Source organism: Megalops cyprinoides, chromosome 23 (genome assembly GCF_013368585.1).
Source record: "Megalops cyprinoides isolate fMegCyp1 chromosome 23, fMegCyp1.pri, whole genome shotgun sequence".
NCBI classification, from domain to species: domain Eukaryota; kingdom Metazoa; phylum Chordata; class Actinopteri; order Elopiformes; family Megalopidae; genus Megalops; species Megalops cyprinoides.
In genome coordinates, this window is record NC_050605.1 from 20,541,484 (window position 1) to 20,567,998 (window position 26,515).

Here is a 26,515-nt window from a genome sequence, read left to right on the forward strand (position 1 = left end):
CGGTTCAGCCGTTGTATTTAATGAGGGATTCAGCCTGATGCAAAGCAGATGTGCTAGCTTTCAGTTTCATCTCAAACACTCCGGATAATGCAGTGTGGCACACGCTCTTACATCTCACCACGAATGCCGCTGCCGTCCCTGGAAACCCACGGACACATCAGACAGGCAAAGCCAGAAACACGGGCATCATTCAAATTTCACTGCGCGTGTGGGGAAGAAACTCATTTTCACAATTGCACTCCTCTGGGTTCTAATTTTAGCCCCTAGTTTTTTTTTTTCCCCCTCCCCTCATCTTGCACTGGCCCAAGACAAATATCGCCCAAAAAGAACCTCTAAGCATCGATTAACTAATTCGAATCTAATCTGCTAGGAGACTTCAAGTATGCAGCTATGGCCCACTTCAAGTTAAGTGCTGTGGCTTAACGCACCGTTCCTGCGAGGGCTTAACTTCCGAACTAAAACGAGGAGCGTTAGGCCACTCACAGTTCATTCGCAGCCTTTCGCGAAGTAGCCGGTGACCCGAGGAGCGTCATTAACACTGCGTTACACTGTGTACACTGTACACTCCGGGTCCCTGCATTTCTGCGCTGACTTGGGTGGCCCGGTTTTAGGGTTTGGCGTCCCCCCCCCCTCCATTTCCGCTGGTCACGGCCCCATGGTCTTCAGCCCCTGTTTCTCCATGATATTCCACAGCTTGCGCAGGTTGGACTGGGTGATGACGTCGTCCGGTTTGAGCTGCAGCGCCCGCAGGTAATTGGCCTCCGCCTGCTGGAGCTTCCCGTTCAGGTGGAGGATCGCTCCCAGGTTCATAAGGGCAGCTGGGTACTGAATAAGAAAACACAAACAGTGCTCACCACATATGCCTTCAAGAGAGAGCTGAAAACTTATTTCGTCAAGCTTTATCTCTAGTCTACCTTCCTCTCTATCTATCCTATAGATCCCTATTTTCTATTTAAAAAAAAAGCACTCTACACTAGTTTAGCACTTAACTCAGTATTTTACTGACCTCTTGTAGTACTTTTCAATAATTACTTTTGGCATTGTGATGCATTGTGATGCATTTGGAAAGAGCGTCTGCTAAATGATGTAATGTAATGTAATGTAATATACATTTACATTTATTCACTTGGCAGACGCTTTTATCCAAAGTGACTTTCAAGTGAGGCAGAGTACAGCACAAGCAAAAAGCCACACAAGGAGTCAACAATATTAGAAGTGCTGCATGACCAAGATTCAATAGTTGGCCAGACAAGGTACAAGCTAGCTATTAGAGACACAAGTGCATTAAACTATTATTGTTATTATTATTATTAAAGGAAAACAGAGTTTAGGACATAAGAAATTGCTTTAGGTGGTAGTGTTTCAGGTGATCAGGTGAGTGCACAAGAGCTGTGTCTTCAGATGTTTCTTAAAAACAGTGAGGGATTCGGCAGAATGGATAAAGTGTGGAAGGTCATTCCACCATCGGGGGACAACAGGAAAGAAAGTTCTGGATGGCGATTGTGTGCTGCGATATGATGTGACCACCAGACGCCGTTCGCTAGCAGAGCATCATGGTCAGGAGGGAACGGGAATATACACAGGGAGCAAAACACTTAACCTCAGTAGACGCTATTGACAGTAAAAAGACATTACATTCCTTAAAAGGCATAAAGGCGTATATATAGTGTCACGACTGAGGAAAAGCAACAGAATACCAGAGTACCACTGGTATTTAAACTAATCGTTTTGTGTACACAACAACAAACCACAAGATGGCGATGATAAATTCATTTAGTTCTCAGCCTGAGGGAGTGACCAGACCCTGTGGACCTACCTAGTCATACTTCATTTATATGTTCAAGGATCTAAAGTCGGTCTGTGCCATATCACATGTTGCTTGTGTTTCCCTGACTGGATACAGCTATTTTTCTTCACGCTTAAAAAAACTTCCTTGTACCTGAGACTACTGTGTTTACATGCAAAAGTCAGCCTGCAGATAAATAATGCAAATTTTAATGTCACTTCTCATGAAAGGTTTAATCTATCTACTGTTTTTACACATGAATAATTCATGGAAAAAACATTTTCTTCACAGGAAATGCATGACAGTCAACAAACAAACCTGATACTGATAGCACCGAGTGGGTAATGTTCCAATTCAGCTGTAATATTTATTTAACCATGAAGGGATGGATATGGATGAGAAAGTAGTTCTGAGATCTTGTGCCGCCTACACAAGTTAATGTCTCTCTCTCTCTCGCTCTCTCTCTCTCACACACACACACTCACACACACACTCACTCACACACACACACAAACACACACACACACACACACACACACACACTCACAAATCCTGTGATCAATTGTTGGAAAAACAAAAGCTAACAAAATCATATCACAATGCACCGTCACCTGTACATACGGAAAAAGTGATAAAGGCTTAAAGTCAAAAAGATCTGTCTTTCTGTCCACTGTTATTTAATCTATTTAAATTATTTATCACAATGCTACAAGACTTCCTTCCAAAAGAAACCTTAGTTCAGTTTTTCTGAGTACAGACCCTCCTGACTCTGCACCATGGATGCCCATTTTCTTTTTGCTTTTCAGGCTCAGTGGTTACATTTCATTTCCACCTATAAAGCTATGCACACCCACAGTGCAACACTGTAAAAATAGCCCGTCAGGCCGGAGAAAATGTGGCATTGTGTCAGGCGTAGCGTCAAAGCTCTTCTACGAGCTCCGCTTCCCGTTTGTGACTGTGCACGCCGCCGGCCCCTTTGAAGCGGGACACAGGATGTGATGAGTTTTCCTGCCGATGCCGTGAAGAGAAAAACCCCCAGAATCCCAGAGGATGAATCAACCGGCCACATTTGCAGAGCTGGGCAGCAGAACCTAAATAAGCCCACGTTATTCATTTGGAAACCAAGGACTACCCCTGGCCTAGTAAGTGTAATCTGAAGTGTAACTGGAATAAAATAAAAGCACTTATTACTGTCTCAGCTTTAATGAAACGTTGTGGCATCTGAATGAATTCACAGACAGAAGCACAACATATGCATATGTACACCAATGAAGATCATTACTAGCAAGTGTAAAGTACAAAATCAGAGTTTTTACCATGTCACCAATTGGTTATTACCCAAATTACTGTTTGGTTTTTATCCATATAACTGTTGGGATTTTATTCAAATCACTGTTGGTTTGAATCCATACCATGATCAGGTTTTTGTTAATATCACTGATAAGTTTTTATTCATGGGCTTTTCAGTCATATTACACGCAGTCAAATCTTTACTTGCATTTTGTAACTGGTAAAGTTTATTTGCATAAACCTTACAGAAGTGATGAAATAGGCATCCCATCATTCCTGCAGAACTCCACAGTAATTTAACACTTACTTGCTTACCTGCTGAGCCATAACACCAACCCTGTAAAAATCAATGTCAGCACCAGCAATTAGCCTGTTTCACCTGTAACATCACCAGTATGCTGACACACCGTATACAGAATATGAATTTTTAGGGGGGCCTGAAATTTCGGTTGCCGAATTGCTTCGTAAGCTTTGAGACTAAAACTGGTTAATACACATTTTACGGCTTCTGAATACTCTTCTTTTAGTGAAGATAAAAAAAAAATGCTGTGAGGCCTGTGTAGACACAGCTTTTGTAAAACAGCCGGTCTTCAGTGTACAGGTGAGATAAACAAAGATGTACAACATCAAAGCAAACATCTGACTAACGCAGCTTTAACAGACGGTTTTTCAGCGGAAAAACCGAGTTAAACCAAGCAGCTGAAAGTGAAGCCATCTCATACTGTAAAACAAATAAATTATACAAAGAAAATAAATATCTGTAGGAATGGCAAAAAGAACTCAGATTTATTTCATAAGTAATAAATATATGTAATTTCTTCAAAATATAAAGGACAGATTGACAACCACACTGTTTATTTTCATCTGTGTGGTCATGGAATAAACCATTTCTTATTACTTTACTTTCTTATTACAATAAGTTATGTCACTTATTATTACTTATTACTTACCATGTTACTTATAAAACCATTAATCATTACAAATTAGGAAAGAGAAATTTGCTAAATTGAATATATAATTCCACCATCTTATTCAGAAGTTTGGAACACAATCACACACTAAGCCAGATGAAAATATATTTTCAGCCTCACATTACTGTGAGTGACTAAAATCGCGGGCGAAGCCATATCCTTTATTACAATCTATTTATTTAATTTATGACTGATTATCCGCATTTCATTCAGTGCCATCTGTTTATCGTATATGACTTTTCACAAGTGCGCCGAAAGGTTACTTTCGATTTAATTCACACCCCTGGGAGTGTGAGGCACTCCAGAACGACGTAGCTGCCAGTACATCTGAACCCTACAGAGGGACATCTGTGCCAGGGAGCGTAATTAGAAACGAGTGGCAGAGTTTCACCAGACGTTTGTGAGAGGAGATATAACACCGCTGAAGGAGTCTGGCTAAATTGTGGGGCTACGACTGTGTTTTCAATTAGCAGATTCCGAGATAAACTAGCAGGAATATTTTAAATTAGTCTGTGTACTTTGTGCTGTACAGGAGGCACAGCCATGTCAGAACATATAATACTAATTAATGTCGGCAACAGTAAGCATATTGTGATTGCTTCATGATCCAAATTTTTTAGGACTTAAGAAAGCCCCTTTAATCTTGACTTGGGCAACGTAAAAAGTTAAATCCTGCCCCAGAACAAAGAAAGTAAGAGGATGAACACAGGTTCAGTCCACAGACAGAACAGCATATGTTGGCCTCACAGGCAGTTCAGAATGACCAAAGCTGAATCCACAAGCCCTCTGATGGTGGGAGAGGACTGGATTTCCCCAAGGAAACATCTGGGATTCGCTCAAAGAATGCTGCAGTTGTCCATATGGAGTGCCCAAAACTGGGAGTCCAAAAAGCGGAGCCCTCAAACCTCGAAAATCACATCCTCCTTCCCCTTTTTGCTGCTGTTTGAAGCTGCCAGTGTCCATTTCTGTCCACTGTATCAGTTTCTCCTGCTCGAGGTCCTAAACTCTAAAGCATCCTTCATCTCTGCGTTTCCTTGAGTCAGGGTAAAATGAGTGATGCTTCTCTCAACGGGAACAATATGTTCAATGCCACGATTTTTGATTTTCCCAGAAGGGGGAAGCCATATTGATAAATAAATCAGGCCGCTTCTGGAATGATCCTATTGTCCCCTTGGCGGGGCCCCCGTCGTCCCATAAGAAAACACATTTGTTACCGCGGCCCAAGCCAAAATAAAGGTTGGCGTGACAAAGTTTTCCACTCCTGCTGACTCCAGCGTGCAAAAGCACACAGCCGCCAGTCAGAGGCCATGCCGCTTTTATCTCTCCCTGTGAATGTGTGTGCTCCCGGACAACCGCTCTTTGTGTTACCCTCCACTCCAAGTCAGATTAAACAGTGAGGGAAACACTGGTGATGTTTTAGAGCAAATAAATATTTTGTTAGCCCATGTTTGACCTTTATATATCTGGTCAAACCTCAAAATGAGTCCTTTTTTTTCCTAGGTGCAGACCTTTGCTCAGAGGTCTTTGAAATATGCATTGCTTGAAAGTGCAGAATTAAAAAATTATGAATGATCATTTTTAATAAATCATAAAATTGCTAGTTGCTGGTGTAACATATAAATATCAATAGTGAGGAGGTCCAACATTCCTACTAATATTGCTGAACTTGTCTAATACTCTGTGCACTGTAATTGAAATGAAAGCATTTCAGCTTGTTAGAAACAGTTTCCAGTTGAAATTTTCTCCTTTGCAGGAGTGACCTACTGCTTTATCTGTGAAGTGTTTGCAGACGTTTGTCAGACTGTATCGAACCACAGCATGAGATGGATACGCGTTGATACAGGGACAGATACACTAAGCTGCTGATCTGCAGTAGTTAAAATCACAAACAGCCCCAGCACAGAGGAAGAAGCTGCTGCTCGCTGCTTTAGACACTGCACTGATTAGGAACTGCAGCCTGCAACACAACTGCAGAAAAACTACTTTCATTCAGTTCCAGCTATTGTCTGTGACACCAAAGGCTTTCTCCTGAAGCACATACTTCCATCTTGTGTCAATAATTCAAGGCTAAAGGCTGGAAAGGGTCTGTGTTTGTTTTGTCTTGGGCCACACATCTTACCCAACATTCTGTGTGTGTGTGTGTGTGCGTGCGTGCATGCGTGCACGCGCATGTGTGTATACGTGTGAGCGAGTATGAGTATGTATGTGTGTATGTACGTGTGACTGTAACTGTGTGTGTATATGAGAATGCATGTACACGCATACATGTTTAATGGTGTAGTTCAATCAAACCTTCCTGTCCGAGCAGCAAAATGAAATCAGCGGGCCGAGGCGATGTAATAAAAGATTACGACCCTGTGTGCAGTCTGTCACAGCAAACACAATGATATCCCATCAGTCCCTCCGCCTTGTGAATGCCAGACAAGATGCTTTCACATAAGAGCGAATCCGGATGTGGAGGTGGTGGGGGGGGGGGGGGGACCCCGAAACAGGAAATCTGCTGCTTCTCCTTTCAATGCTGGTCAGGCAAACCACAGGAACTATCAAAGGGTCCCCCCCTCTGACCCAGCCCCCAGCCCCCACCCCTCGGTCCGACCCACCCCCGCCCCCTTTCCCTGGTGTGCAGTAATGGGAGTCCCTCCAGATGTGCAGAACATCAGAGGCCCTGTGAAGAAACAGCTGCCGAAAAAACCCAAAGACAAAGAGGGGAAGAACGTCTGGCCATAAACCCGTCTGATGCCACAGTAAACATACGCCTGCAAAAAAAAAAAAAAAAAATTGAATTTCCTGCCAGTCGTAAATACTGCAGATGCCACTATCTATTGGCAACCGCCGACATGCCTCTTTCAGACTGGCTCATCCTTCAGACGGGACGGGAGGGAGGGAGGGAGGGAAGGCGTCTGAGAATTTGATTTAAGACGCAGTGTGTGCTTCTGCTGCAAGCGAATGGACACATGTGCTCAATAAAACCACTGCCACTTTGGGCTGGATGTCGTTCAGCCTGCTGTGCTACTATAGGACAGGGGCACTTTGAGTCACACAGGGAAGAACAAAGGCCCCACTCTTCAGAGGGAAAGTGGACCAGGACTAAAAATCGTGCCTCTCGTCAGCTCCCAAAATAGACTTCTGCTGGGACGAGCTTGACCTTTAAGGTCGAGAGGGCAGGTCTATCTCTGTTTGTTCTGATATTCTGGCCCAGACTAATTTGCTCCCCGACAAATGCCAGTTTCCCTTGAGCTCCCGAATTTTGATTAACAGCACAGTCTTCACAGGCATTATTACTGAGAGAGATCACATCCAACACACACACACTGTTGCATACATTCTGCTCTGAACGGCGGCAGGGTCAAAAAAGGAATAAATGCAACGTGGCAGTGCAGCATAGTATTAAGGAGCAGGGCTTGTAACCGAAAGGTTGCTGGTTCAATTGCAGGGGCATTGCAGCTGTACCCTTAGGCAGGGTACTTAACCCACAATTGCCTCAGTAAATGTCCAGCAGTAAAATGGATAACACTGCAACCTATGCAAGTTGCCCTGGATAAATGACAATAATATAATGTAAAATAATGCAAAAAAAAAAACCAAAAAAACATGCGTTTTGTTTATTGTTACTCTGGCGCACTGAAATACCTCCAAAGATACAGAAATACACCATTACCGTTACCCAGCATGCATCTGTATGCATCTGCTGAAAGTTCATTCGAAGAGTATATTTCCTTGCTCTCTACAGCGAGAGGCAGCCCTCTTTTTCCCACAAGCCACTGAATATCTTAGTCTGTCACAGCAGGGGGTGGAGTCTCTGTGACTATCGACAGAAGATTATGCTAATGAGTTCCAGAATTTACCTTCCACTCTAATGAACTCCCGGTGCATTTAGTGGAAATGGGTCAATAATGAAGATGGTGGCAAATCCAATTACACAAAACACAGGGGTATGGCTGAGGACCTTTTTTGGATACATATCTACAACTGCACTTGAAAGATGTTTCACTGAGGCTATGTGCAGCTTTTCAAATAGTAACTGCAGAAATAATTATTATTATTACATTATTATTAGCAGTAGTTGAAGTGGTAGTATCAGGCATCACATTAATTTTGTTGTTGCTATTATTTTTGTTGTTAAAATAAGAGAATAATTGGTGTCACTGCTCAAAACTCAATGGAAAACAGCAACATGATGAACTAGCTTGAAAGCATTTCTTCCTCTATCTGACTGGAACCTTTTCATAATTAGTCTGGGAATCGCTGTAGCTTTCACACCCTATGCTAACGATATTTCAAAGGTCTCATGTTGGTTAATGGGGTTCACACAAATCTGTCACAGAAAAGGCAATGTTATTATTTTTTTTCAGATGACTGAGCATAGCCTTATTGCATTTAAGACGGCAGGTTTGAACCTTGTCCTTTTCCTGCTTTGTAATGAATTATAATAATCAGCTTCTCACAGAGCTGGAGATGAAGAAATCACTTATTTTACACAACTGTCTGTCACCATATATACATGCATATGATGTATCTGTTCAAGTTAATTACAGCAACACCATTAGGGGCCAACACTAGCGGGAGATTTATCAGGCTCAAATGGATTGTTAAATGAATAACGACATCCTTGGAAGATACTCTCCAAAACGGCCACATCTATGCAATTTTAAAACACTGAAGTCCCAAGAGCACATCAATACTCCATTTTTCCCCCCCGAATTTCCCTCTGCAAAATCCCTCTCACACTCTTCCTTTGAAGTCCTTGATTGATGCTGTGCAAACAGGCCTTGATTATTTTATATAATTAACCACGAACTGTTTAGTGCTCAAGTGACAATGGAAGCCATTGATAAAAACCCATGGCAATGGCATGGAAGTGCAGTGACTACGAACGCAGCCACCCAGTCAGTAATTGCAGGGTCAGTCAGCTTGAGTGATGCGACCCATTAGGCTGGTACTTACATTGGGTCTCAGAGTTGCTGCTTGCCCGTAATACTTCTCAGCTGCTTCGTTGAGACCGGCTTGTCTGTAAAGAAGAAAAAAAAAAAAACACCAAATGTTATTCCTGTTTAAGGCAATGGGATCAAACAAACCTTGACGCACAAGCTTCCTTATGTTCCGTGGACAGGAAGCTGCTTAGAGACAAGACAAGCCGTTAAACACGCAGTCTTCCGTGCTTGGACCCCGCACCAGCCTCTGCTGGCCGTGCCGAGGCCTGATGCTTTACACATTTCCCGGGTCACGACCCTTGGTTACCGTGTCAACATGAAAGCCACAAGACTGCCCCCGCCCCCGGTTAGAGAAAACATCCCCTCGCTGACTCATGTGACATTTTAACTTCTGCCTAAACAAAGCTGCTGCTAGTGGAACAGAGGGATGAATACAGAGAAACGCAATGACAGGAGCCATTTCACTGTGCTGAATTAGTAATGACATAAGTTATAATCAATTTGATTATATCACCTCCACCACCCCACCTCTGTCTCACAGTAAGCAGATGGTGGCAGTAAAATTAGCTGCTTTTTAGAGCTGTGTCATACTGGACTCGTTATAAACGAAGGTCCGTTGTCAGGAATTACAGACAGCAAAATATGACCCTCACTATACCTGTATGGAAGTCTGCTGACCTGCATTGTCAGTGTAATCGTTTTCTATAATACAGACACAAATACAATACTGCGGGAAAATTTAAAAAGGTTCTGAAGAACCAAAGGAACAAGTTAATTAAAACAAATGCAGATTTCATTGTTAGCAAATTAAACCAGGAATAACAATGATTTCAGTCAGCTTAATTTACATGTTTTAATAACAGTGCTAAACATGTATAATGAAGCTGTTAAGGGGAGCACAAAAACAGTAATTATGAAAAGGCCAATTATTTCAATATGAGTAAGTAGGACTGAGGACTGTTCACTGTTTTGGTTTGGTCTTGGATAGTAAGAGTATACACAACTCAAGCTGATAGGCTGCAGTCATGGTTAGTACATACATCATTTCCTTGTATTTATGAAAAAAGCTTATAATTGACAGAAATTAAAAGAAATTAACTTTTTCAAATGATACACATTTACACTTTTTAACTTCCATGTGCCTGCAGAACAGAAATATTTTATAATAAATGACTCAGCCTAAACCTGTATCCATTTCATACGCTTATTCTATATGGACATTTTTCTACAGTGACCTTTTAACCTATTTATGTCATTCTTTTTGGGGCCATAAAGTATTACTGCCGTGAATATATTCATAAAACCAAAAAGATTTTATAAAGAGGGGCTGCATTCCACTGATGGTAGCGAGTGGCTGTAAAGTTGTACTTTGAAAAAGATAGTCAGTGACTGTTTGCTCTGGAAGAGAACACCCTCATGATAAAAGCAAAGGCTGTCTGAAATCACATCTTTTAGAGGAGTTTTCCTCCATATGGCAGCAGACAGTCCAATGTTGAATCCATCCATGTCTAAAATGTATAATACCAGACAAGGTTAATAGTGTACGGCATTTGGCATATGTTAAACTGTAAAATAAGACAGCATATGTTGCACTGAAGAAAATGCAATGTTTTGTATGCCATGTTACACATCAGAAAATCCATTATGCACTTTCTGGAACCTACAATAGAATTAATCATGTTTAAACAGATAACTACTGGCATCAGGGGACATAATGTAGGTTGCATACTAAATGCAACAGACATTTACCTTTCTCCTTTACTTAACGTAGGGATGAAGAATTTGAAAAATGAATCCTCACTGGAAGTAAGTGGAAACTTCAAAGAAAGCGGCCTGTAGCCTGCTTAGCGCTAGTCGTTGTGTTAGCGTTACGCATCAGAAGCTGCCCTCCACATTCTCATTCGATGCACATTTAGACATACCCTTCAGCTGCTTGCTGGCTCTGAGAGAGGATTTACACATTCAGGCCAGTGGGATCGTTTTGGGAATTCACTTTTGGAAACATTCTCAAAAGAGTAAGTAGGTTATGGTGACCTCTGTCTCCTTATATAAAGCATACATACCAACTACCAAGTTCCAGTTCAAGTATAGATGCACTAAAGCCAATTTGATCTGAAAACAGTGGAGGTACAAAGTTGAGTTGCAGAGTTAGAGGAGAGGAATAAAGGTCTTTGAAATGAAAACAGGTTTTGATCAACACAAGGTCACACATAGCCGAGTCCTGCATTACAAACGTGTAAACTCCATATGCCATTCTCACTGCTCTCCTGACAGGCCTAAACATGCATTATCGCTGCTGAAAGAGCACCACAGGACCAGCCTTTAATTCCTCTATCTGTCACTCAGTTGGACAACTGCAGAGCATTACATGGATAACTACTGAAACTGCTAGAGGCTGCAAGAGCTTTTGGATTTCCCTGGGGGCAAGAGGCACACTGGGAGCAAACGCCTCCATGTGGGAAGTACAGTGATTACTGGTAGATAACAGACATTACTGGTAGATAACAGACGTTACTGGTGGATAACAGACATTACTGGAAGATGACAGACATTAGCAGGCTATTGTGGGCCAGAGCCAAAGGGCATGCTACCTTAAGTAGAAACGAAAACTTGAAACACCCCTGCTCTTCACCTGTGCTCCAGTGAAAGAGGACGTCACTTAGTGCCCACTTTCATTGGGCATTTCCTAAACTCAGCCAAATACGGAAAACACTGATGTCATTCCGAATGAAAAGGGGCCTCACGTACAAATGAAAGACCTAGCAGGCACTTACAGAGAGCCCTTTCACAGGACCCAGCCATGTTCTAGGAAGCTCTGTATTATTTGCATTCAGACTGTTTCCATGGGACTTTGAGCAGCAATGGCAAACCATGCCACTGCCTTTAGATCACAATCACCATGGACTCATTTCCCTCCTGAATCAATGACATTACGATATGCTCTAAATAAAGATCTTCACTACTTTATCTTTTACAAGTACACAACTCAGTATGGCTTGAAGGACCTCCACACCCTTCTCAAAAAACTCTCCTTAACCCCAGTGTAGAGTACAACAGTCAGGAGGGATTGTGGGTAGTGAGAGCAAGGAGGTCTGTGTCACCCCCACACTGAACCCGCTCAGAGCTGGGAGAACTATGACAGCAGCATGAGAGAGAAAAACTACAAAAGGATCATAAATGAAATATGAGTTGCCTAGCTGAGGGATGTATAACCATATTGCTGATCTGTTAAATAACCGTAAAATTGTCTCTTTTTTCCTGTGCTGCAACAAACTATCCCAGCATACCATATTAGCCATAGCCATAATACACACGCACGTACAAACTCACGTATGTATGCACAAAAGCAAGCACAAACACCCCAATGCTTGCGCATGCTCTCACTCAAACACACAAGAATACCAATGATTTTACTCCTCATATTTCCAAAACACCCTGGAAAAATATCTTCATGTGAAAGCAAGAAATACAATAGATTTATTTCAGTGAAAACACTTCAAATCTACAGGAAGCATCTTCTTATTGACTGTAAAAAAGTGCTTGGTTTAGATAATGCCATATGCCATCTGCCTCAGATTTACCCAAACTTGCCCATTGCCTCTGAAGTTGGTAATGACTTGATAAGTAATGACATTTCACACTTTTGCAACTCTTCTGTGGGTTCTGGGAAATAAACCCATATGCCACTTACTGTGTATGCAAATGTGATTTTCTAAAGTACATTTACACATCTTGACACTGTTAACCATAGAAGTTAAATTAAGAACATGACATTCTAGTGCAACATTATCTGAAACTGCACGAAACTGCACTGTATATAGTAACTACATTAACTGGTATGGTGTATTATAACAAGTGAACTTAAGTCTTCACATTTCTCTTTTCCTGAAAAATAAGAGCTTATTGCAATGTCAGCCACTGGACTGGTTCTTTTGATGATTTATTTGAGAAAATTTTTCATATTAAATTTGAAATTATTAGGAAGAACATTCCGGAGAGAGACTTGGACCTGGATAATCCCCACATTGTAAACCAAATGGGCTCAACTTACACAACCTCTCCACTTGTCTGGACCTTCTGACTAATGCTTTGTGAATCCTACGTAGCAGTATTTAAGATAAAGTGCACTCAGTTTTAAATTAGTTTTCCAGATGTGTAAATCCAAAAAAATGAATTAATGAAAGGCCCCTCCATATTCTCCTGTTCAAATGTGTTGAAGGATATGTCGTTTGAGCCTACCGGTTGCTATACATAGCTCATGAAAAGAACGAAGCTATGCTCCGTCTGTTTCTATGCTTTCCTCTCAGACTGCTAAACCATACTGTGCTCTTCAGGCCATTGGCAATCTTTGGTTGTATTGCATTACATCTGACAACCAGGGCTTTATTTCATGGAGTAGAATTCACAGAGTTTTGCTGCTGATTGGATTCCACACACTTACTCATCCACTCAACCAATGTGTGCATAATCAGTGCAATACTCTCAGTATCTGAGTAACAAGGACCCGGATGCGCTGAAAGGCAAAGGCTTATCGGTGGATATGCTGCATTTATAGGACTAAAACAGCAATTAAATAACGGAAAAACAATATTCCTGCTTAATGACAACCTATCTCAGGGGAGACTCGAGTTTCAAAGAAGGACCGCGGCACAATTCTCCTGTAATGTACGGAAAAAGGAGAATTCAATAACAAGAAGCAATACGCGCTATTGGATTCGCTGTTCCCCCACCTGGGGACCGTCTGGTTTTTAATGAAATATAATTACATGTCTAACAACACTGCTCAGAAAATATAAAATGTTACAATGCTCAAAAGTGATATACCTACCCACGATCACTGTAATTTTCAATTAAAGGAGTATCAACACAGAAAGTGAAGGTTGGTGATTTATGTAGCAAGAGATAAAAGGAAACACTGGCAATAGTGGACAACACATTAATTATGCAGGCACCTTCAGGAGAGACTGATAGTCCAGCTGCTGCTTGTGTTTATCAAGGGAAAGAAATTGCTCCTGTTTAAACTAGCTCTGTATTCTACATGGATTTCCACTACATTACATTATTGTCATTCAGCGGGCGCTCTTACCCAGAGCAACTTACATAGGTTACAGTTTTATCCATTTATATAGCTGGGTATATACTGAGGCATTTCTAGGTTAAGCTCCTTGCCTAAGGGCAGAGAAGCAGTGCCCCAGCATGGAATCAAACCAGTAACCTTTTCGGTTACTGCTCCTTACCGCTACACCACACTGCTGCCCGGTAACAGGTCACAATCCACAACGTACCTGTATTCATCTGCACTGCAAATTCAGTCTAAATATCACACAGTACAGAATCTGTAAACAGCTGCTGTTGTAACTGACAGAGCTGGGCACCCTCTACAGGTGTAAGCGCTAGCAGAATTCCCCCAAGCTGTCAATCAGGAGACCTGTCATATCCTGCACAGGGGCCTGCATCCTGGAGCAGGTCTGGAATAACGCGCTGATTGTTTAAAGGAGGCAGGAGAAAGGACAGGAGAGGAAGCAAACTTGTCAGAAGGGGAAGCCCGTGGGAGCCGTGAGAGACGTTTCTACATCTGAGGGCCCTCCGCACCGTCGCCCGCCCCGGCCAGGCCCGTCAGCGTCTCCTTCCAACACAAACACGTCCAGAACACTGGATCCAAACTGCAGGAACCCCTGCCAGAGAGGCAGGGTGGGGGGAGACAGAACCTCAGACGTTAATAAGGAGCCCAGGGTTCAGTGCCCTCTAAAACCCCCTCGAATGCGGGGCGGCTGGTGGGACGAGCATGGGGTCATGCAGCTTGGCACGAGAGGACATGGCGGTTACAGCACCTGTCTGCTGGAAGCGCATTACAAAATGACCTCAAAGCCACAGCATCTGCATTACCCTAGATCTGAGGCTGAAGAGTAAAAGAGGAATTCGGGACACACAGATACACACACGCACTCCTCCATACACGTGAACACACCCACACACACAGACACAGGTGAAGTCCCTACAGGTGTTTTTTGTATGATCCCGTGTACAGCGGTACACATCCCCTCACTCTGAGACGAACCTCCGCCTCATGCGTGCCGAATTCCCTCAGACTCTGACAAACCCGGCTCAGTATGCTGCCTTATTTCCAGCTTTCCATGCCGGCCAGCACTCGAGCGAAGGGGCGTTTCCGGCTGGGCGCTGAACCCCGGCGCCCCGTTGGACAGCTCTTCCTCTGAGGGAGCCAGGAGCAGCAGAGAGGGGGTGGCGGGCGTGTGCGCGCCGGGCCGAATTTAGACGGCAGCTCCCAGGTCCTGCCAGGCACTGCGAGGGATTACCGCACGGCTGCCGGCTAAATTACACCGCTAATCGCATAAGCCCCGAGAAGTACATTAAACGCTACAGTGCCCATCGCAACAGCAAACGCCCCCCCCCGCGGTGATGACATCGCATACCCACCTGAGCATGTGCGCGGCGTTGAAGACCACGTCGAACTCTCCCCCCTCCAGCCGGGCCGCCTTCTCCGCCATCTCCGCCGCCTCCAGCAGGCGGGACTCTTCCAACAAAAACTGACCTGGGTGTCAGAGGGAGGGAGAAGGAAGGGGCGAAATGTTTTAGTGCTCGATGAGGTGTCGGATGAGACGGACTTCGCATGGAAAAGTTAGCTTTGGCCCCGGGGATGCTGGTGGCTGGTTTGCCGAAACACATAAAGGGCGGGGATGGGGGGGATGGGGGGGTCTGTGGAATGTAGGTCATCCTGCAGGCACTCTACAGGCTTCAGAGATGAAGGGAGAAAAGCTTCTCTTACGTGTGGCATCCTTGTAATGAGTCCTGTCATTGTACCCACTTGTGACCAGCTCCATTCCCGATAATGCCACATTGTGAACTGTGAACTGTGAACTGCACCCACAGAAAACTAAGTCAGGGTCTGGCGAAATCAATACTCCCTGTTCGTTTCGGGCATCCTGACAACTGCGCCTCTCTTTCAAACCACCTGGCACGACCGAGAATATTGTCCTAAATATCTGCGGACGGAATCTGAAAACTGTTCTTGCGAAAAACTGGAGTAAAAAGGACAAAAAGCTGGCAGTGCCCGCCGCGATTTCCGCAAGCTTTCCAGTCGCCTTCATGTTAGAGACAGCAGCACCGTGCTACGCGTTACATCATTTAAACCGCGAAAAAAAAAGAAAGTAAATATTTTGAAAGAAAGTGTTTTCTTAACTAATCCAAAAAGCAGCTCTGACACGAGCTCTGGTGAACAAGCTGAATAAAGCTGGAACAGGATTTGCACAGATTCTGCAAGCGCTCATGTTAATAGGCCAGAAAAGGATAAAAGGCAGCAACAGCTTTCATGAATAACACTGTGCAAATTCAATACATTTGCCTAAAGGTTGCTCATTCTAGCGGAGCAAAGTTAATCTATGCTGTAAAATCAAACAGCATAATACACTTTCAAGAAAAATCTGAATATTTTAACACCTACTACACTCAAAGGGTTCGCTAAGCTACATGTACTACAGTATCTACTCCACCTTTGACTGTTTTTTTGAGCAACATCTGGATCTCCACTTCATCTTTTTATGAACTGTTCAGTTTAACACCTTTGTCTGTATGACATATATTAAAATGTCCTAAAACAATATTTAGAAGTGTAAAAAACTGATTATTTTGTGTTTGTTTTACTAATGTTCTAATGTCTAAATAATGGAAGATATTTCTTCCGTAGATACAAAAAGAGTATATTGAAACATGACAATTTCTGTTTCTGAATGATATACTTTATCCTTCTGATTAAGCTGTTGTTTCAAGGTCAGATAATCTTGTGAATTTCTACCAATCCTGTCCTGTATCCTCTTGCAGTTTTCCCGTTTCCAGTGGGAAAAAAAAGTGGAGAGAATTTCAGGTTTTATGCTTTGGAGCTGACATTTAGAATGTGTCAGAGGTGCACAAAGAGAGCAGCCACAGAACATTCCGGTACGTCAACACAATTCTCTGCAACTTCATTTCTCTTCAGCTGTCCAAAGCCCTCCCCTCAAGAGATTCTAAGCCAGTCCAGTCCAGCAGAACTGCGTCACAGGGAAGACCATAAATCTCATCATAGATGCCATCGGCGGCTTCCTTGTGAGGGAGTGACCGTGTTTCGCAGGAGGGGCGTCACCGCTCTGGACCTTGGCAGCAGCTCCTCAATGTCAGTTAGCTCTCAGCGTCACTCCGCTCATCTTAAATTGGAGGGGTCAATGCCGAGCGAGTGAATCGTGACGGTCGACACGTTCTCTTCGTCCCCTCACGGGCATGTGAGAACAATGCCTGGAAATGGGTTTATCTCCGCCGTGCGGCCTTTCGTGAGAGTTTTCACCCCTGTCTGCCCCGCGGGGACCTGTACCGCATGCTGCGCAGAAATGGGGAGACCGGGGAGGGTGAGAGGAGAGGGGGTGGGCGGGCGGTTAGCGCAGACATGCTAGCAGGAGCGCGGGGAATGTGGAGGACAGGAGCGATTTGGTGAGAAGGTTCACTGATGCTACTGAGCAGGAAACCGCTGAGCAAAATCTCTCAATCTGCCAGAAACAAACCCTCAGACAGGCCCAGAGAGACCTGAGGGACCACGTAGAAAGAGAAAGAGAGAGAGAGAGAGAGAGAGGGAACCAACAACCGGTCTGGGAGCTGAAGGAATCGATTAATATTATACGAATATTCTGAGAAAGAATGCTGCTCATATACAGCAGCGTTAGTCAAAATAAAGTGAGCACTGACATAAACAGATAAATAGTTACACTTTCATCTTAGTTTTCCTTCACTGCATGACACACCATTGACACCATGCAACGAGCCCACAGACAGTGCAGATATGGCATTCTGAAAAACTGCAGGAAGCTAACATCATGCAAGTCTGTATTCAGTACCTTTCAGTAGTGATCTTAGGCTCACCAGTCAGTGATCTTGGATTAGGATCAAACTTGCCACTAGGCAATTGAGCATAAATTCATTTTATGACAACAACTACTTAAAAATGAACCTCCCCCCCTCAAGCATCATGTGACAGCTTACCGTAATGCATGTAGCAGTTTCCTTTCGTGGGATCAAGTTGGATTGCCTTCAGAAAGTACCTCTCAGCTTCAGCCTTCTGTCCCTGCAAGAGAAAACAGGCAGTGTGACATTAATATTGAAGAGTTGCCTAATGACTGCTCATTTCAACAAGCCGTGCACATCTGAATTTCAATAACCACTGCAATTTCAGAAGCTGGTGATGACACAGAAGAATTAGCATAATTTCTGCGGTGATATGTGCATTTGTGACTTTCCCCAACATACAAAAATGTATGGAAAATCTTGACTCCAAACATAATATCACTAATATATGCTTGATTTCATATTTCATGCAAGTGCACTAAGCACAATTGCACATTATGATTCTCATTCATAAAATGTGCACAGGGTCACTTCAGCGCTGTGGCCAGCTGTTCCGCACCAGTCATGTGACCGCCAGGAGACCACTGTGATGTCACAGGGGGAGTGACAGGGGTTGCCCACGCTGCCACCTCTGCCCTGAGAACAGTGACCACACTGACCGTGGCGTCCGTCATCCCCCGTCTCCTTGGGATTGGCCACGGAAACACAGAGCTGCGAGAGAGAGAGCTGCGACCCGGCTGTCACGGGCTGGCCCAGAGCATGATGGGAGTCAGCGGTGACAGATTGCGTCCCAGTGGAGTCTGTCCTGGGAGAATTTCAGAGGCTGGACTCAGCTCTCTGACTGGACCCTAGCAAAGCGGGAAAAATTTAATTCGCCAGACAAGGCTGCTCCACTGTCATGTTTAAACATGCTATGCAGCGGTGTGGTGCAGTGGCAGACAGCAGGGCTCACAACTGAAAGGCTGCTGGTCCTACTTCCCACTGGCACACTGCTGTTGCACCCCTGGGCAAGGCACTTAACCCGTACTTGCCTCAGTAAATATCCAGCTGTATAAATGGATGCAACTGTAGCTTATACAAGTTGCTCTGGATAAGAGAATCTGCTAAATGACAATAATGTAATTCATCACGAATGCATTTTATCAAGACAAACCATTAACTGATACCAAAAGGAAAGTTAATCCTAAACCAAAATACATCTTTTATCTAAGGACTAGCACTGATGGTAAAAGCAATCAGAGAATGCGCACTCAATAGCAGACCCTACTGAAGCCACACAGCACAAGGGAAAGCTAGAGAGACACAAAGCTCTTTTAGTCTAAATGTTTAAAATGAGCTCCTTCAACAGTCGACTGAATAAAACTACATGGGGTTGGCATTTGGGGGGGGGGTAGTGGGGGTGGGGGGATTAAATTTTCATTACAAAGAATGCGTCAATAGAAAAAAAAAAAGTTCAAACCTCCACAAGTTTCTTTATTACCCAGAGGTTTTTTTTTTTTAATAATTTCACAGCAAAATTCCAGCTGTAAATATTTGAGAAGAATTTACCGTTGATGTGCGGAGCTATTTTCCTCGCGCAGAGTAAATGTTTAATGTAGCTCAAGGCATAAGGCTAATTGCAACAGTTTGAGTCTGCAATGTATTATTTTTATACTCTTTTACGCTCCACTTGACATATGGTAGCAGTGGACCACTGTAAAGCAGCAGGAGAAGCAGGGGCTATAAAGACAATGGAAAACTGTCCCGAAATGCTTTAAACAAAAGCCAACCTGTGCAGCACATCACGATCGTGCAACATATTGAAACTAATATTGCCTGTGAATGCCTGTTTTTTTGCCTTTTTTATTATTATTTATCACAGATTGCTTTCCTGTTGTATGTATAGGTATTTCAGGTTTAATGAGAGCATGTCGGCGCGTTAGTTCCGGTTCATTTAGGAATGTTAATGGAAGCAGTCATACAAAGAAGTCAGAAGCAGGAATGGCCTCCCTGAGCTGAATTCCTCTACACACCAGCTGCTTCTGTTTTCCCTCGATTTCTGTCCCTCCACAGCAGTCAGGCCAGAGTTTGCGACAGGTTTTTTTAAAATGTTTGTTGTTGTTATTGCTGAGAAGCCCAAGGGGAGGAATCTCACTTTGTTGCCATGAAGTAATTGGCTTGTGAAGCAATATATACACCTTGTAGTAAATTATGCAATCACACAGGGTGTTAAAAAGTAATCATTTATGGGATATACATATATTTGATATATATGTTTGATGTTAAAAACTAGAATCATTTATATGTGATGTACATATATTTGATTGACTAATCTAACATAATTGATTTCCTCATTGATTGTAATAACTGACAGAAATGATTACCTCTGTGTTGCATGAAACTATATCCTGGTTTTACACTCAGTTTAACTGTCATTGCTTTTAACATGTCCGTCTCAGGACATCAGAGACACAGCAGAGGAGCTGCTGTTCTGACGATCACAAAGGTGGCTGCATTGAGGACTGTGTAAGGAAATAAGTCAGTTTAAGAATGTGTTTCCCATCGGCCCATCCCTGACGTCAGAAGCACAGATACATCATCCCTCAGATTTCAGAGCAACCTGCGGGGGGTTCTGTCCTGGGAGGAAATGGGACACATTTCCAGAACACGCCTGTTACCCCTCCTGCGGGGATCTGACCCTCGGGCCCGGAATGCACCGGTAGGATCCCTCAGGTGGGAGAGTGCCTCCCGAGGGCTGGTTTAAAGCCGGCATAACCGAAGTCAGCTGTGAACATATCAGCCGCCGTCGGGGTGTCTCTCGCGATGAAGGGAGGGGAAGGGGCCCACGCCATGCATGAACAAAAACACGCACGACGGGAGAGGAAAGCCGAGCTGGAATCATGAGCCCTGTCGCCGGCTCGATCAGACGCATCCCGCTGCCCGCTCCCATGACCCTAACAGCCGCGCCGGTCAAATCACCCGGGGAGGGCCCAATACCGAGGGCAGGTCGGACCCAACAGGGCAGAATACCTGTCTGATCTGCCTTACTCTCAGATAACTTCACTATTTCATATCTCTCCTTGGCTTTTCCCCAAGATCTGCTGGTTTCATGCTTGGCTGCCTCCATGAAACCGTCATTCTCCCTCAATCCTCTCCCCTGATTAGGTTCCTCTTACACCCAGAGGATCATGGGACACTTGCCATTGTTTTCTCTCTCTCTGTTCTTGCTTGGGAGTGCGGATAGATGTAGCTCTGGATAGATGAAACTGTGGGCGGATGGATAGAGATTTGAGCCCTGATCGGGTCACTTTGGTCTGATCGGTATCCCTCCTTGTAGCAAAATGTATTCTTCTCAGTCTATTGAGTTTATCCAAGCTAGTAATCTGTTGGCATTCAGCTACAGCAATGAGATTTTGCAGTGAATTGAGTAGTTTTTTTTTTTTGCTTTCTACTTCAATTAAGCAAATTAGCTGAACAAAGACAATGGCTCTGGTTTCAGAGAAACGACCGCATCACGAGACGGTAGTTAAGAGAGACTGTCTAGTTAACATGCAAATCTTCATTGTACTTTCAGCTCAGAGGCTCTCTGTAATTATCATAAGTCCTGCAGTTTAGACAGAAATCAATTGAAAAAAAAGCTTTGACCCTCTGCTTTTATGCAAAGCACATCTGAATTCAACAGTCTTCTTATTTCAGTAAATGGCATTGATACATGTTAAAATACTGGTGCTTTAAGCTTACTTTCAGACAAAACACTCCAGAGGCAGACAAATGAATGAAATAATTGCTCCACTGTTTTGTAAATCTGCTTAGATAAAAAAGGTCTAAGGTTTTATGGTGAAAAAAAAACTAAATAAAGTACTTAACATGCATTAATAACAACTGGAGGAAAGTTTTAATCCATAAGCAAATCTTCACAAAATTTCCATTGTTGATGAAAATTGCATTTCTGGCTGCAGTTCTATTCCAAAATACACCCACTCCCAGAATCGGTTCACTAAAGCACACACGCTGTAATGAGAAAAGTAAACATCAAAAATCCAGGGCTTTGACGCGTATTTCTTTAAACGCGCAGTATTTGCCTTAATAGCTGTGACCCTTTCAAAGGAACTGACACGAAAGGAGGGGAAGCAGGGAAGTGGAGATGGGAGCAGACAGGAGCAGGAAGGCTCAGGGACGGTGGAGTCGGAGGTGCAGAGGTGAGGAATTCAGGCCTGCTCCTCGGCCTCCCCACACATCTCCTGCCTCCAGCCTCCAAAGCGGGGTTTATTCATTCTGACAGGGCCTGAGGAAAGGGGGATGGGTTGCTAGACTGCCTGGCCAGGCCTCTGAGAGACGTGTCATTAGTCCCCTTGTTCTCTGTCCATCCCACACAAATTTCGAAAGTGGACACTGAACTTCCTCTCCGCCAGAGACAGGTCGCCCAAATAACCCTCACGGAAACCGTCTGACCTGCCTCTAGCTGCAGCACATATGTTCTTCCTTTTCATAAAACAGAAGATTAATATGACTCTATTAATATAACTGATTAATATGGCTTTTAATTTATTCTTGAAGGCTTCAAGCAGGAGAAGAAACAGGTCTGAAATGGTAGGGCAGGATCTACGTATTAGAACATAAAAATGCAGTGATATTGTTTTTGATGTCATCTGAAGTCTCTACCTTCAGGTCTCTTTCTAAATATCAAAACATCTGCTGTCTAAGAGGTTTTTTTTTTTTAGGTTTGTTGCTGTTTTCTTCACAGAAACCGCAAACGGATGTTCTTTCTTCAGACTGTTCATAAAATAAAACCATGTAGGTCCTACGCACGCCATGCCGTGCCAAGAAACATAGACTGCATCATTTCTCAGAGTGCCTTCATGTGCTGAAATTAATGAAAGTGACAAATTGGTAATGTACAGCGAATTTATTACTGAACTGTAAATGGTTCGTTATGTTTATTTTATGTAGCAGGCCTTAGCTGTCTTACAATACACCCGTTCTGCTTTGCCTAACGAGGCCCAGAGCACTGCTTTCCCCCTTCACCCCCCCCCTTTTACAAAATGGTGCAAATATGCCTGGGTCTTTTGTTTGCAGTTTTTCAGTTCTCCACAATGAAATTAATCATGATCAGACATTCTGCAAAATATACATGCAGCTAGCTGCCTACACAAAATGAACACTGACCTTCAGTTCTGAGACAAAGCTCTCAGGAAGCTCTTCGCTGCAACAGTTTTAACTTCTTAACGTCCCTTTCGGAACATGCAGCAGTGTCCCTTGCTCTTTGGTTTTCTATGGTCAAATAAAACTAAACTAAAAACAAAACAAAACAAAAAAAAACTATACAGATGAGAGCTGTATTATGGAAAACAGGACTTTCACTGTAGTTTAACAGCTGATATACAATGCTATCTTGCTGCTCAGTTGGTGCTTAGAGGGAGAAAACAGATTTATCATCATTCTAGAAGGATAATTTAGGGTTCTGTAGTCAAAGCTAACTATAGAAAATATCTTTGTCTACAACCTGGCCGTAGTACCTAGTTACCTAAAATAACAGGTTTGGTTCAGGTTTTAAAGTGCCCAGATCCAGTTTCAGTTTCAAAGCCTTTACTGCACCTTACTACTACATTTTACAGGCTCTGCTGCTAAAATTGAGTGGGATCTTGAATGTCAGCGGAGAGAGCAGACATAGGCAGCCACAGTGACAGGTTTCGGGCCCTAGAAGCAGATCTGAAACGACACTAAACTGTGACGCGATTTCCAATTAATCAGCTTTTGTCCGGCGAACACGGAGCACCTTGAGAAACTCAACGTTGCTCACGCGCACATCTCTGGTTAAGGCAGGGCTGCCAATCGATTCATTCTGTTCAGGGACCTTGGAAACGCGAACAGACTGCCAGGCCGCATTAGCACTGGAGCTGGAGGGAGCGTGAGCGGGCCAATGGAGCAGGGAGGAAGAGGAGGAAGAGGAGAGGGGGAGGAGGAAGAGGAGGAGCTGCACTCACGGTGAGGGCCAGAAGTTTCCCGTAGGTCAGGTGGGCGGGGATGTGGTCGGGCTTGGCCTTCAGGGACTCTCGGTACCAGTGTTCGGCCTCCGTCAGTTTGTTCAGCCTCATGTAGGCCTCTCCTGTGCAGGGAGGTCAGAGGTCAGGTCAAAGGTTAAGGAACCACAGAACTCTCTATTGTTCCACTAACACGTTCGGTGACTGAGAGAGGCAGCCATCCAAAACGGCCCTGCCCCGACGCCTGCTGACTTTGAAATCTACACCCTGTCACCGAACGCTGACATTTGCCAGAACTCCTGTAGCTTTAACTTGAAATGTGTTTGGTTTTTTTCCCCCTCAAAGAACAGCCTCAAAGGAACAATTTTTCCAATTAATGAAAGCGTTGTCAGGGATTGCATGGTGATGAAGCAAATGACAGATCTTCTTAAACACTTCCCCTCTGTCTCAGACTAAGCACGTGCTTTAAGAGTAATCGCAGATCACTTTGCCTTGTTGTTCTCCAGCTTCTGTAGATAAGAGGGTGTAAGAGGGATTATTTCCTCTCAGAGATAACTATCTCCAGTTGCAGTACATCACTATGCCAGCTCAGCTAACAGCTTCCTTTTAGCGTGGCTAATGTCAATGACACAGCCTCAAACAGACAGCCTCGAGGCCCACAGACCAGTAACAATGGACTATAAAGATGCAGATTTTTTCCATAATTATTTTGTAATATAATAATAATAGTGTTTGTTGAATAAAGCAGATGTCTCTTCAGGGGGTTTCCACAGTCATGAAAATATTTACTGAATCAAACTCCCTGGACTCAAAGCCAATACACCACAAAGAAAAAAGCAGCATCAATGGCAAAAAAAGAATTTCTTCTCTTATATAAAGTATTTTCCCTAGGATATTAAGAATAATAATCATTTTTTGGAATGTTACTGATGCATAATTAGTTAATTAATTAATTAATTAGTTATTTTGTTTTCCCCATATGCCTGCAGGTGCTGGGGCCAGGTAGCAGCTACAACCAGGCCCATTTTCCCTTGAAGAGGCTTCCAGGGAGAGAGAGGTGTGGCTGACCCATTACTGATGGGTCGGGTAGAAGTTATCTAATGATATAGCGTTGAAGAACTAAGTATAAACACACTGTGACCCTGCAGACACCACCTGATCCTGTCCTGGCCTCCAGCGTTCTCCCACCTGAAAAAACACACTCTCCTTCACAGGCCTCCAGACATATTATTCCAAGAATCCGAGGACACGGCTTCTTAATTGGTGAAACACACCCAAAACAATGTTTTTAATGTAGTTATTGTAGGAATAACAAAGGAGAGATGGCCCATTGCAGAGCTTAACTTTCACTTGAACTTGTGGCGCAAGTTTCAAGTCCATGTATGCGGTATACCAATTAGAAGGCATATTATCCCAGCAGATCGAATGATCCACTATCACATGTAGTTCACGGTAATTCTTTTTCCTGTTTTAAAAAAAAAAAAGATTATAAACAGGCCTGCAGCCAGTATCTTAAATTTGGCTTAAACCTCTTATGTGGATAAGATAAATATCATAATTCCCTCTTTAAATTTAGTCTCAAGCAGAAACTCTAAATCTGTCCGATCTTTGAGTCAGGAGTAAACACAGGAATAAAATTTGAACTGACGCAAAGTCCTAGGTGTTGAAAGCCATATTTTCCAGAGGAACATTCCATGGCTGATTTAGGAGTGTTGGGGCAAGATTAAGTGGCAGATTAGATCAAAACTCTGACCCACTTTCTCGCAGCAATAAAATATCTCTCCTAATGACAGCTTCCTTTCGTTGGCCGGACCAGGAAACCTCTGACAATTTAAAAAACAACCTGATGAGCTTGCTATGTAAAATAAACAACTGGCAGTTCCGTTCCAGTTTTGAAATTCAATCAAAACAAATCAGAACGGTGACCTGTGCTAATCGAGAATGAAAAAAGCCCCGTACTGACCGCAAGCCTCCTCCTGGAACAAAGACCTCCCTAACAGGTTGGAAAGCTGACATCGGCATCAGCTTTTCAACTTATAATACCCAGGTTGGTCAGCATTTTGACTTAATTCCCACCCTTCTGTCAAGCCGCATTTAGCTCAAGCCATTAATTAGAAGGTTCGCCGTAACAGGAAGGCCACAGTGGAATTCAGCTCCAGAAAAAATTCATCAGAGAGGCAAATTACTATGAGATCGACAGAGCTGATGTTGTAGACTGGAAAACAGTTGGCAAAGACCATCAGGCAGGACTCTGCAGGGACAAGAACACGAGTGGAAAGTGGGTTCACTGGAAATAGAGTATTTTGTTAACTAGAGAAGGACCAGCTCTGGCGGCAAATGCATCCACGTTACTGTTACATCGTAAATGAGGGTGGTCACCACAGCAGAAAGTGAATGAGCTGCATTAACGCAGTACGGGAACGTCGACCGCGAGACTCAAGGAGGGCGTTGATCAGCTGCCGCAAAATCCACACTTTGAAGCTGCTTTCCGTGTCTCTCAAAAATGAATATACCCAGGCTGCAGATTTATGAGAACCTGTAAAAATAGAGCAGCTTCAAACCATCTGCCTGAGGAGTAATCTTACCTTCAGAAACCCAGATAATTTGTAGTGTTGCTAAAGTTAAGCCTTGATCTACTGTCTGCTACATATTGGTGCCAGACACACCTGATTAATAGGATTCCAAAAATTCATT

At 43.5% G+C, this 26,515-nt stretch overlaps 1 protein-coding gene across 1 annotated transcript in view; it reads right to left on the reverse strand.

Moving 5' to 3' along the window:
* Positions 1 to 643: 643 nt before the first annotated feature.
* The window catches only part of tmtc2b (transmembrane O-mannosyltransferase targeting cadherins 2b), a 114,552-nt gene continuing 88,680 nt past the window's right edge, over positions 644 to 26,515 (reverse strand). The window contains exons 8-12 of the mRNA XM_036517465.1: positions 23,825 to 23,946; positions 18,000 to 18,081; positions 15,414 to 15,528; positions 8,992 to 9,055; positions 644 to 825 (exon numbers count right to left, since the gene is read on the reverse strand). Of these exons, the coding sequence (XP_036373358.1) occupies positions 646 to 825; positions 8,992 to 9,055; positions 15,414 to 15,528; positions 18,000 to 18,081; positions 23,825 to 23,946 (563 nt within the window). The 3' untranslated portion in view covers positions 644 to 645. The remainder of the gene's footprint in view (positions 826 to 8,991; positions 9,056 to 15,413; positions 15,529 to 17,999; positions 18,082 to 23,824; positions 23,947 to 26,515) is intronic.